Source organism: Gopherus flavomarginatus, chromosome 10 (assembly GCF_025201925.1).
Source record: "Gopherus flavomarginatus isolate rGopFla2 chromosome 10, rGopFla2.mat.asm, whole genome shotgun sequence".
NCBI classification, from domain to species: domain Eukaryota; kingdom Metazoa; phylum Chordata; order Testudines; family Testudinidae; genus Gopherus; species Gopherus flavomarginatus.
This window is the reverse complement of record NC_066626.1, coordinates 81,913,111-81,925,642: the sequence shown is the minus strand read 5'-3', so window position 1 is coordinate 81,925,642 and position 12,532 is coordinate 81,913,111. Positions and strand designations below refer to the sequence as shown.

Sequence of the window (12,532 nt, the reverse complement as noted above, 5' to 3'; positions counted from 1 at the left end):
TGGAGAGATACATTGGGGTACACGGGCTGGGGCTAGGGGACCCCTACTCCAGGGGGACACATCAGGCTCATGGGATGGGGGACCCCTGCTCCAGGGGGACACGGGGGTACCTTGGGCACACGAGCTGGGGCTAGGGGACCCCTGCTCCAGGGGGACACATCAGGCACATGGGATGGGGGACCCCTGCTCCAGGGGGACACATGGGGGTACCTTGGGCACACGAGCTGGGGCTAGGGGACCCCTGCTCCAGAGGGACACATCAGGCACATGGGATGGGGGACCCCTGCTCCATGGGGACACATGGGAGTACCTTGGGCACACGAGCTGGGGCTAGGGGACCCCTGCTCTGGAGAGATACATTGGGGTACACGGGCTGGGGCTAGGGGACCCCTGCTCCAGAGGGACACATCAGGCACATGGGATGGGGGACCCCTGCTCCAGGGGGACACATGGGGGTACCTTGGGCACACGAGCTGGGACTAGGGGACCCCTGCTCTGGGGGGGACACAGAGTGCATCGGGCACACGGACTAGCTAGCTAGCAGGTCCCGCCTGCAGGAGAGGAGGGGATGGCACCTGGTGCCCCCAGCCAGACCCACAAGGCTTCCTGCTGCCAGGGAGATGCCCCCCGCTGGGTGCCCCCACTAAACCCCCGCTGGCAGCAGCCAGTTTTACGGGCAGGCAGTTCCTGAGCCAGCCACTAGGGGGCGCCCCATGCAAGGGAGAATGGCCTAAGGGAGCCATAGAGCAGGGCACGAAGAGCAGCCGCAGCAGGGTCCCAGCAGCAGGAAAGGGCCATAGAGGGAGGCAGCAGGGAGAGCGCCCCCTGGTGATGGGGAAGCTCACTGCAGCACAGTGAATCCCAGCTGGGTTGGCTGGGTGTGCCTGGGGGGTGGGTAGAGGGGTCGTTCCCCCGGGTCTGGGCCCATGCGCGTCCAACAAGCTCCCCCAAGCTAACCCCCGGGAATCCCCACGGCTCGCTGGCCGTCTCCCTTTGCTGCAGAGCAATGCAGCCCTGTGCTGCCCCTCCAGGCTCACCCGTCACCTCCAGCCCCCCAGCCTGCAGGCAGGGCCTGGGGCTAGTCCATGGCCCGGAGCAGGGCACAACCCAGAGCCACGCCTTGCGCCAGGGCCTCGGTGCAGTTACATTCCCCGCCTGGCACACGGTCCCAATGAGCGGGCGCGAAGGGCAGCGTTCCCGAGCTGCTGGCAGCGCCCAGCACTGGCAGAGGGGGAGCTCGGAAGAGAAAAGGGAGCTGGGGAGGTGACGGAGCAGACGTCTGGGCACTCATGGGCGAGTCGGCCTCAGGGACTGGCCCCCTGCCGTACCCGCTGGGAGCTGCGTTGACTTCTCAGCCCGGCAGCGTGACCAGGCCACTCCTGGACCCGTGCAGGGGGGGAGGGGGTCCCAAGGGATCTGCTCCACACTCCCTGCAGCAGGGCTTCCTGGGAGTTCAGTGTGCAGCTGGGGAGGTGCTGGAGCAAACTGTGCCCTCTCTAGCCAGGCGTCCAGGGGCACAACACTGTGCCCAGACAGGAAGGTTTTCAGGTTCGTGCAAAGCCCAGTGGGCTCAGCTCATGCACTGGCCGGGGAGGGCCCTGTGCTGTGATGCCAGCCCTGGTGGAGGCGGGGGTGAGCCGTGTGCCATTCGAACAGTTTCAATGGGGCCCCGGCAGGAATGATTTAAAAAAAAAAAAAACGTAAAAAAACACAAGGCTTGTACTCACCGGGCGGTGCTCCGAGTCTCCGCGGCTCTTCGGCGGCGGGTCCTTCACTCGCTCCAGGTCTTCAGTAGCACTGAAGAACCCACCGCTGAAGTGCTGCCAATGACCCGCAGCGCCGCCAGGTGAGTAGAAATTAAAAAGGCGCCTCTAGCCAGGGAAGGGATCCTCACTGGGCCCGGGGCCCGACTCGGGGGACTTGGTAGAATAGGCCTAAAGCCGGCTCTGCCCACACCCAGCCAGTGAGCCGAGCCCCCAGCCCTCCTCTGCCCCACCCGCTCAGAGCACAACAGTACACAACGTTCCCAAAGCCCCTGGAGTCCCTGCCATCGCGGCGGGGCAGGCAGCCCGCGGTGTGCCCAGCCCCGAGCGCACTGCCCTGGCCGAGCTCAGGAGCGGAGCCACTTGGGGCCAGGGCCCCTCGTCCCGGGTGCTGCCCAGCCCCAGCCTGAGCATACGTGCCCCCCACCCCATGGTAACACTCCCCGGCCGCGGGCAGCAGGGTGCATTGGTGCCCGCCCTGCTCTGCTGGGGGGAGGCACGGCAGGGCACTCTCGGCACAGGCCTGGGGAGAGGGCTCAGGCTGGCGTATCTGATGCTGTCGTTAGCCTCTCCGGCTGGCAAACAGGGAACGCCCCGACCCCGTGCCCGCCCTGGCCCTGGCAGGGCCCACGGGGCAGCCCAAGCAGTCAGCCCCCTGCCTGAGGGACTTGCCAAGGGGTCGCTGGGGGAGGTGGGAATTGAAGACAGGTCTCCTGCCCCCAGCTCTGACCCCAAAGTGCTCGGCTCTCTGGGAGGCTCCTGGCCATACGGGACCGAGGGGGGCTAGCTGGGACCAGTGTGCGGGTACTGGGGGCCCCCACCCGCAAGCAGGGAGGACAGCGGCTGCCCCTACCTAGCTCTGGCGAGATGGGCCGGGGCCGGCGGCATTTCCCCTTGCTCCGGGCGCTTCTCCCTTCCTGAGCCAGCCGGGCACCTTCCTTCTTCTCCGTGACCTTCAGCTGCCTTTGCTCGGCATCCCTGCCTGTGCCGCGCGGCCCTGCCCTGGCCCCCTCCAGGCCGGCTCCGAGCTCCGGCCCGGGCTTGGCCCAGGGTAAGAACCGCACCTCCTGGCCCACGACCCGCTTCCTGTGTGGCCCGTGCTGGCCTTCGCTCCCAGCCCCGGAGGCCCTGCCGTCGCGGCCAGCTCTCGCCCCGACCGTTGGGCCCCCATCCAGGCATGCGGCTCCCTCGGGGGTCCTGGCCTCCGGCAGGTCCCCCCGCCCCAGCGATAAGGGGCATTGCTCCACCTTCCTCTTGCCCTCAGCACCTTCCGGCTCCACACTCCTCCTGCCTCTGGCCTCCTCCCGGGGCTGGCTGGCCAGGGCGCAGCTCCGAAGCAGTGGCTTCCGCGTGGCCGCCCGCTCCGTCCCGTCTCCGGGCCCCCCCAGCCCCACGCTGGCCAGGGCCAGCTGCTGGACACCGTGCGCGTTCTCCACAGGCGGCGGGGCCTTGGGCTGCTGGCCTTTCGGGGCCGGGGTGGCTTGTGCCTCCAGCGCCCGGGGGGCAGAGCGCTGGCTGGGGCCCCGGGGTGAGGGGGCCCGCGGGAGGCCGGCCTTTGCCAGCTCCTGCGACCTCATCAGCTGCTGTTTGGAGACCGTCCTCTTGATGCGGCTCAGCTCCTCGCAGAACCTGTGCTCGATGTCGCCGAGCCGGCTGGCGAAGCGGCCCCGCTCGTCGAACGAGGCGGCCTTGTGGCGGAAGGCCTGGCGCCGGCACGTCGGGCCGCCCATCTCTGACCGCACCCCGTCCCGCAGCTCCTCCCGGGAGCCGCCCGGCGTGAGCGGGCGCTGGCCCAGGTCGGGCTGGTCGAAGGAGCGCGTCTTGCGCAGGGGCAGCCAGGCGTGGACCGGGAGGGGGCTGTCGCTCTGCTCCAGGCTCCTCCGGCGCTCCTCAAAGTACTTCAGCTTCTCGAAGATCTTGGAGCCGGAGCGCGCCAGCTTGGGCGAGGGCCGCAGCACCGACACACGGCTGGAGGTCTCGCTCAGCGGGGTCTGGGGCCGGGACTCCAGCGTGCTGGCCTGCGAGTACCCCAGAGACTTGGGCTTCCGGACCTTCTCCTCGTACTCCTCGGGGACCGTGTCCTGGTACTCCACCGGCATCAGGGCCGTCCGGCGGGGCGTCAGGGGCGTGGGGGAGGGGACGCCAGGACCTTGGCTGGCCGGCTGAGACGCGGCTCCGGGCAGCTGGGCCGGGTACTGGCCCACCCTGGGAGACGGCAGGCAGAGAACAGGAGGCTTGGAGGCCAGCGCCTGACCCAGAGGCCTTTGGGGGTCTGCCCCAGGCTTCGGCGAGAGCTCCGAGGTGCTGCCGTTGGGGTCGTCTCTCCTGTACCCGCCCTGGGGGATGCTGCTGCAGGCAGAAGGGGGGGGTGTCAGAGCCGGCCTGGCATGCAGCCCTGCCCCCCGAGGGCAGCAGAGCTGGTCTGTCCGGGGCTGGGACGAGGTGTGAATGCAGGCGACCCCGGAGAGGGGGCTATTGGCCTGGCACAAGAGCTGGAGCAAGGCTGGATAAACTTCAGGAAGACGGGGGTGGGGGAGATCCAGCTGGGAATGCCCCCTCACCCCCGAGGGAACCAAAACCCACCTGGGACAGCCAGTCCTGCCCTGCCCTGCCCTGCGAGCGGGGCTGGAGGAGCTAATGGGGAGTCTCCCTTCTCTGGGCCACAGTCCTGGCCCCACTGGGACGGAGGCTGGCACCAGGGGACGAGCTGTCCCACTGTGATACCACCCAGGCTGTGCCTAGCAAGCCAGGGGTGCTGTGGTCTTACCATGCACGGCATGGTCCGGGGGCACCTGGGCCTGCCCTCTCCCTGGCTCCGGAACGGGCACAGCCCTGGGCTCGGGGGGAGCCCAACCGGCTGGAAGCATCACAGCCGGGCTGGTACAGATGTGAATGGCAGTGAGGCCAGGGCCTCCTGGGGCTAGCTGGGCGGCCGCCCCCCGGGGCCTGCCATGGCCAAGGCAGCTGGGGGTTGCTAGAGCTGGAGCCCTGCTGGGGAGCTGCTGAGCCCACGAGAGGGGAGCAGTCTCGGGCGAACTACGGCAAACGGGTTACTTGGCTCAACGGCCGGGCCCTGGGCAGGACCAGCAACGGTGGGAGGGGAATTCACCCCCTGCTGCCGCAGGACTCAGGCATATCTCCCCAGCCCCGTGTCACACCAGCCACACGCACACGTGGGCACGTGCATGCACACGCCCACGGGCACACTCACATGCACACACGGGCGTGTGCACACACCCAAACACATGCACACACCCATGGGCACGCTCACACGCACACACGGGCATGCACACACACCCAGACACATGCACCTGTGGGCACACCCAGACACACACACACGTGGGCACACCCAGACACACACACACAGATACACTCACAGACATCATCACACCCAGACACACACACACACACGGACACACACTCATGGGCACGCTCACACGCACACATACATGCACACTCACGGCACACCCAGACACACACTCATGGGCACGCCCACACACACATACACACACGCACACAGACACACACATGTGGGCACACCCAGACACACACATGCACAGACACTCACACATGGACACGTGCACACATGGGCACGCTCACACACATGCACGCACACAGCTGCACACACACGGGCACACACAGACATACACACAGGCTCAGCGGGCTGCCCCCCTCCCCGAGCCCTTTGGACGTGTGGGGATGACCCGGCTGTGCCCGCGGGCAGGGGGCGAGGAGGCCTGGGTCCGCGGGGGTGGGAAGCGGAGCGATGAAGCTGATAACCTGGGGGAACCTCGAACACAAGACAGTGAGATGGAGGTGGCAGGAGTGGGCGGGATGGGGCCCCTGAGCACAGCAGCCAGCTGGGCAGATGGTGCCTCCCCCTTCCCCCACTCCTGGGCCAGGCAGCTCCCAGCAGCCTGGCAGGGGCCGCAGCAGGGGTGGAACGAGTGTCCCCAGGGCCCTTCCTGAAAGGCGCCCTGCCCCCAGGAGGGCCCTGCCCGTGGATCCCAGCCGGGAGTCCAAGGAGGCTGCTCTGGGACGGTGGGAGCCAGCCAGGGAGCAGGGCAGCCGTGGGGCCGGCAGGAGCGATCCTGGGGGGACTGGAGAGCAGCTCGCAATGGGGCGGGGGCTTTGTCGCTGTGCTGGAGTCAGCAGAGCTGGGGAGTGGACCCAGGGAGTGGGAAGGGGGCAGGGAGCGTGACACTGCCTGCCGGGCCCTGCCCCTCCCAACCCCTCTGCCTGCCCGCAGCTCTTTAACCTGGGCTCCACCCCAGAGCAGCTCCCCACTAGCTCCCGCTGCCAGCTGCACAGCCCCGGCCCCCAACCCTCCCCCCAACCCCCCGTGCTCAGAGGCCCCGTTCCTCCCACGGGGATAAAGGAGGCAAAGAAAGACTCAAGACTGAGGGCTAAGATGGCTGCGGGGGTCGGGAGGAGATGGCCCCAGCACGATGCCCCCTCCGCAGCCTCCCCCAGCTACTTACACGTGGATCGAGAGCGCCCGTCCTCTGTACAGACTGAAGGCGCTGCCGTAAGGGTCGCTGGCCACCGAGAGGCTATCCTCCGACCCCCAGCTTGTGCCCACCAGAATAGCACGCGACGCCCGTAGCAGCGGCTCCACCCCCAGGTGCCTGACCTCGGCGCTGCGGGGGGCCTGCGTATGTGCTTGCCTTGGGGTCCCCTGCGGCTGCCAGCCACCGGGGCGCAGGTAGGGCCCCCTCACTGGGAGGCCGGGCTCCATCTCCTTCTCCACCACGGTCTGCTGGCTGCCCGACCAGCTGGAGCGCTCCTCCGCGTGCGACAGGCCCAGCGCCGACGTGGTCATGGAGGTGTCCACCAGCGTGTCTGACTCACCTGCGCAGAGCAGAGAGGGGTGAACTGGCAGGCAGTGCCTGGAGGGGTCCGGCCAGAGCCCCTGCCCTCTCCCAGCTGGCACTGGCCAGGCCCCCTACACCCCCAACCCAACTGGAGCCAGGACTGGCCAGGACACTCCCTGTGACGTTATTAATATGAACTGGGACCATATAGATCATTGGTGCAACCAAGGCCCTGTAGTGGCACCAAACATTGTACAGAGGTTGTCGAGTGAGGTGTCTGGGACGAGGTTCTGGTTTGCTGGTTCTGATTGTGCTCTCTAGGTGCATGGAGCATTTTTGTATTTAAAGTTATAAGTATTGGCTCTAGACTGTCTGTATTTCACACTTGTGCTGTGCTTCTGGGTGACACCCCAGACAAGTTGGGGTTAGCTCTGCCTGGCCTGCTTGATGGCTCATTAAGGACCATCAGCAACACAACCGACCCACTGAGAGAAGCCGATACACCTTGTAACTCAGCAAGGCAGGGACAGGCCTATGGACAGGACTGTAAGGGGGTTTTCACGCCATGTGCTGGGCAGTTTGTGTTTGGAACAAAGGAAGCACAGGCTGCATGGCAAGAGACTATAAAAGGCTGATGCCTCATCCACATCTTGTCTTCAATCCTGCTTCTTGCCTCTGGAGGGACTTTGCTACAAACTGAAGCTCTACACAAGGGACTGATGACCCATCTCAGCAGGGGATGTTCCAGAGACTTGATTTGAACCTGCAGTTTATTCCATCACAGCTACAAGCCTGAACTAAGAACTTGGCCATCACTGTATGGAATTGATTCCATTTAACCAATTCTAGCTCTCATCTCTTTTTCCCTTTATGAATAAACCTTTAGATTTTAGATTCTAAAGGATTGCCAACAGCGTGATTTGTGGGTAAGATCTGATGTGTATATTGACCTGGGTCCAGGGCTTGGTCCTTTGGGATCGAGAGAACCCTTTTTTCTTTTACTGGGGTGTTGGTTTTAATAACCATTCATCCCCAGGACGAGTGGGACTGGTGGTGATACTGGGAGACTGGAGTGTCTAAGGAAATTGCTTGTGTGACTTGTGATTAGCCAGTGGGGTGAAACCGAAATCCTCTCTGGCTGGTTTGGTGCAAAGGACCCCAGCCTGGGGCTGTGACTGCCTGGCTCTGAGCGATTTGTCCTTTATTGGCTCTCTCAGTTGGGTCCCGCCAGAACCAGCATTGTTACCCCCCCCCCCGCCCCGCTGGAGCTAGGACTGGCCATGGCCCCCACCCCACCCCACTCCCAGCCCCTGCAGAGCTGCCTCGAGCGCCCTGGCTGGCTCCCACTGACCTGTGGGGGAGCTGAAATGCGTCTCGTCCTGGAGCTCACTGGGCTGCGTCCCCTGGGGGTCGCTGGCGTCGTCCTCGCCTGTCTCCGAGTCTGGAGTCGGACAGAAGGGGGCGGTGAGGGCGCAGGCTGGGCGGGCAGCGCCACTCGGGCCTCCCAGGCCGGGAACCCACCTAACCCAGGTCGCTGCTGGGAGGCAGGAGAAGGCGAGTGCCAAGGCCCCACCTGGGACAGGTGGGGAGAAGCAGACAGAGCCCATCGGCCCCAGTGGGAGGCCTGAGCTGGGGGGAGCAGAGAGCAGCAGCAGGGGGAGAGCTAAGCACAGGGAGAGAGCAGAGCCAGCGTGCAATGGGGGAGGAGCAGCAGGGGGAGAGCCAAGCTCAGGGGGAGAGCAGAGCCAGCGTGCAATGGGGGGGGGAGCAGCAGGGGGAGAGTCAAACACAGCGAGAGAACAGAGCCAGCGTGCAATGGGGGGGAGCAGCAGGGGGAGAGCCAAGCACAGGGAGAGAGCAGAGCCAGTGTGCAATGGGGGGGGAGCAGCAGGGGGAGAGCCAAGCATAGCGAGAGAGCAGAGCCAGCGTGCAATGGGGGGGGAGCAGCAGGGGGAGAGCCAAGCACAGGGGGAGAGCAGAGCCAGCGTGCAATGGGGGGGGGGGAGCAGCAGGGGGAGAGTCAAACACAGCGAGAGAACAGAGCCAGCGTGCAATGGGGGGGAGCAGCAGGGGGAGAGCCAAGCTCAGGGGGAGAGCAGAGCCAGCGTGCAATGGGGGGGAGCAGCAGGGGGAGAGCCAAGCACAGGGGGAGAGCAGAGCCAGCGTGCAATGGGGGGGGGGAGCAGCATGGGGAGAGCCAAGCACAGGGAGAGAGCAGAGCCAGCGTGCAAGGGGGGGGGAGCAGCAGGGGGAGAGCCAAGCACAGCGAGAGAGCAGAGCCAGCGTGCAATGGGGGGGGGGGGAGCAGCAGGGGGAGAGCCAAGCACAGGGAGAGAGCAGAGCCAGTGTGCAATGGGGGGGGAGCAGCAGGGGGAGAGCCAAGCACAGCGAGAGAGCAGAGCCAGCGTGCAATGGGGGGGAGCAGCAGAGGGAAAGCCAAGCACAGCGAGAGAGCAGAGCCAGCGTGCAATGGGGGGGGAGCAGCAGAGGGAAAGCCAAGCACAGCGAGAGAGCAGAGCCAGCGTGCAATGCGGGGGAGCAGCAGGGGGAGAGCCAAGCACAGGGGGGAGAGCAGAGCCAGCGTGCAATGGGGGGGGAGCAGCAGGGGGAGAGCCAAGCACAGCGAGAGAGCAGAGCCAGCGTGCAATGGGGGGGAGCAGCAGAGGGAAAGCCAAGCACAGCGAGAGAGCAGAGCCAGCGTGCAATGGGGGGGGAGCAGCAGAGGGAAAGCCAAGAACAGCGAGAGAGCAGAGCCAGCGTGCAATGCGGGGGAGCAGCAGGGGGAGAGCCAAGCACAGGGGGAGAGCAGAGCCAGCGTGCAATGGGGGGGAGGAGCAGCATGGGGAGAGCCAAGCACAGGGGGAGAGCTGAGCCAGCGTGCAATGGGGGGGAGCAGCAGGGGGACAGCCAAGCTCAGGGGGAGAGCAGAGCCAGCGTGCAATGGGGGGGAGGAGCAGCATGGGGAGAGCCAAGCACAGTGAGAGAGCAGAGCCAGCGTGCAATGGGGGGGGAGCAGCAGGGGGAGAGCCAAGCACAGGGGGAGAGCAGAGCCAGCGTGCAATGGGGGGGGGAGCAGCATGGGGAGAGCCAAGCACAGGGGGAGAGCAGAGCCAGCGTGCAATGGGGGGGGGAGCAGCATGGGGAGAGCCAAGCACAGCGAGAGAGCAGAGCCAGCGTGCAATGGGGGGGGAGCAGCAGGGGGAGAGCCAAGTACAGGGGGTGAGCAGAGCCAGCGTGCAATGGGGGGGAGCAGCAGGGGGAGAGCCAAGCACAGAGGGAGAGCAGAGCCAGCGTGCAATGGGGGAGGAGCAGCAGGGGGAGAGCCAAGCACAGAGGGAGAGCAGAGCCAGCGTGCAATGGGGGGGGAGCAGCATGGGGAGAGCCAAGCACAGGGAGAGAGCAGAGCCAGCGTGCAATGGGGGGGAGGAGCAGCATGGGGAGAGCCAAGCACAGGGAGAGAGCAGAGCCAGCGTGCAAGGGGGGGGGGAGCAGCATGGGGAGAGCCAAACACAGGGGGAGAGCAGAGCCAGCGTGCAATGGGGGGGGGAGCAGCATGGGGAGAGCCAAGCACAGAGGGAGAGCAGAGCCAGCGTGCAATGGGGGGGAGCAGCAGGGGGAGAGCCAAGCACAGAGGGAGAGCAGAGCCAGCGTGCAATGGGGGGGGGAGCAGCATGGGGAGAGCCAAGCACAGGGAGAGAGCAGAGCCAGCGTGCAATGGGGGGGGAGCAGCAAGGGGAGAGCCAAGCACAGGGGGAGAGCAGAGCCAGCGTGCAATGGGGGGGAGGAGCAGCATGGGGAGAGCCAAGCACAGGGAGAGAGCAGAGCCAGCGTGCAATGGGGGGGGGAGCAGCATGGGGAGAGCCAAACACAGGGGGAGAGCAGAGCCAGCGTGCAATGGGGGGGGAGCAGCATGGGGAGAGCCAAGCACAGCGAGAGAGCAGAGCCAGCGTGCAATGGGGGGGGGGAGCAGCAGGGGGAGAGCCAAGCACAGGGGGAGAGCAGAGCCAGCGTGCAATGGGGGGGCGCAGCATGGAGGGAGGGGGTCCGGGGGGGAGGCCGAGCGGTTTCCTACCGTAGCTTTGCTTTCTGCAGGAGCGGAAAACTTCGCTTCCATCGGGGCAGCAAGAGAGAGAGAATCAGCGCCGGTTATCGGCCCGGCCTGCCGAGCTGCAGGCAGCCTGGCAGGGCAGTGGGGCACTCAGCCGAGGGGGCGGGTCCCACGGGACGCGAGGGCTGGGGGGGCGGTCACAGCCCCTGCACCCCCTGAAACACGGCACAGCCAGCCTCGCCTCGGCTCCTCTCACGAGAGTGTGCACACTCAGACACACCCCCTGACACGGCGCACCCAGCCTCACCCAAGCTCCTCTCACAAGTGTGTGCACATTCAGACACACCCCCTGACACGGCGCACCCAGCCTCACCCAAGCTCCTCTCACAAGTGTGTGCACATTCAGACACACTCCCTGACATGGCACACCCAGCCTCACTCCGGCTCCTCTCACAAGCGTGTGCACACTCACAGACCCCCCAACACTCCCAGCCCCACTCTGGCTCCTCTCATGAGCTTGTACACGCTCACAGACTCCCCGACACATGGCACACACAGTCCTGCCCTGGCTCCTCTCACGAACATGTGCACACTCACAGACCACCCCATCCCCCACCCCAACAGTCAGCTTAACTTCTGTACCCAGAAAGATAATGGAGCAAATCATTAAACAATCAATTTGCAAACACCGAGAGGATAATGAGGTGATAAGTAAAAGTCAGACCAAGCTGAGAGCTTTCTGTGACAGGGGAACAAGCCTTGGGGATGGGGGGGAAGTGGTAGATGTGGTATTCTTCGACTTTAGTAAGGCTTTCAATACTGTCTCTGCAAACTAGGGAAATGCAACCTAGATGGAGCTACTATAAGGTGGGTGCAAAACTGGTTGGAAAACCGTTCTCAGAGAGTCGTTATCAGTGGTTCACAGTCAGGCTGGGAGGGCATAACCAGTGGAGTCTCACAGGGATCAGTTCTGGGTCCGGTTCTGTTCAATATCTTCATCAGTGCTTTAGATAATGGCATAGAGAGCACACTGATAAAGTTTGCAGACACTACCAAGCTGAGCGGGTTTGCAAGTGCTTTGGGGGACAGGATTAAAATTCAAAATGATCTGAACAAACTGGAGAAATGGTCTGATGTAAATAGGATGAAATTCAATAAGGACAAAAGCAAAGTGCTGCACTCAGGAAGGAACAATCAGCTGCACACACACAAAATGGGCCATGACGGCCTAGGAAGGAGCACTGTGGAAAGGGATCTGGGGCTCATAGTGGACCACAAGCTAAATCTGAGTCAACAGTGTGACGCTGTTGCCAAAAAAGCAAACATCATTCTGGGCTGTATCAGCAGGACTGTTGTAAGCAAGACACAAGAAGTAATTCTGCTCTACTCTGCTCTGTTTAGGCCTCAACTAGAGTATCGTGTCCAGTTCTGGGCAGCACATTTCTGGAAGGATGTGGACAAATTGGAGAAAGTCCAGAGAAGAGCAACAAAAATGATGAAAGGTCTAGAAAACCTGAGCTATGAGGGGAGATTGAAATAACTGGGTTTGTTTAGTCCGGAGAAGAGAAGCCTGAGAGGGGACCTGATACCAGTTTTCAAGTCCATAAAAGGTTGTTACAAGGAGGAGGGAGAAGAATTGTTCTTCTTAACCTCTGAGGACAGGACAAGAAGCAATGGGCTTAAACTGCAGCAAGGGCAGTTTAGGTTGGGCATTAGGAAACACTTCCTGTCAGGGTGGTTAAGCTCTGGAATAAATGGCCCAGGGAGGTTGTGGAATCTCCATCTCTGGGGATTGTTAAGAGCAGGTTGGACACACACCTGTCAGGGATGGGCTAGATAATACGTAGTCCTGCCCTGAGTGCAGGGGACTGGACTAGGGACCTCGCGAGGTCCCTTCTAGTCCTAGG

The 12,532-nt window shown here is 63.9% G+C and overlaps 1 protein-coding gene across 4 annotated transcripts in view; it reads right to left on the bottom strand.

The window, feature by feature from the left end:
* The window catches only part of SPEG (striated muscle enriched protein kinase), a 109,804-nt gene that overhangs the window by 63,003 nt on the left and 34,269 nt on the right, over window positions 1-12,532 (bottom strand). The window contains exons 4-7 of one of the 4 annotated variants that reach the window (XM_050969635.1): window positions 10,650-10,684; window positions 7,929-8,018; window positions 6,245-6,614; window positions 2,617-4,112 (exon numbers count right to left, since the gene is read on the bottom strand). In XM_050969635.1, coding sequence (XP_050825592.1) covers window positions 2,617-4,112; window positions 6,245-6,614; window positions 7,929-8,018; window positions 10,650-10,684 — 1,991 coding nt within the window. The remainder of the gene's footprint in view (window positions 1-2,616; window positions 4,113-6,244; window positions 6,615-7,928; window positions 8,019-10,649; window positions 10,685-12,532) is intronic. The other 3 variants (XM_050969636.1, XM_050969633.1, XM_050969634.1) reach the window with 3 other exon arrangements.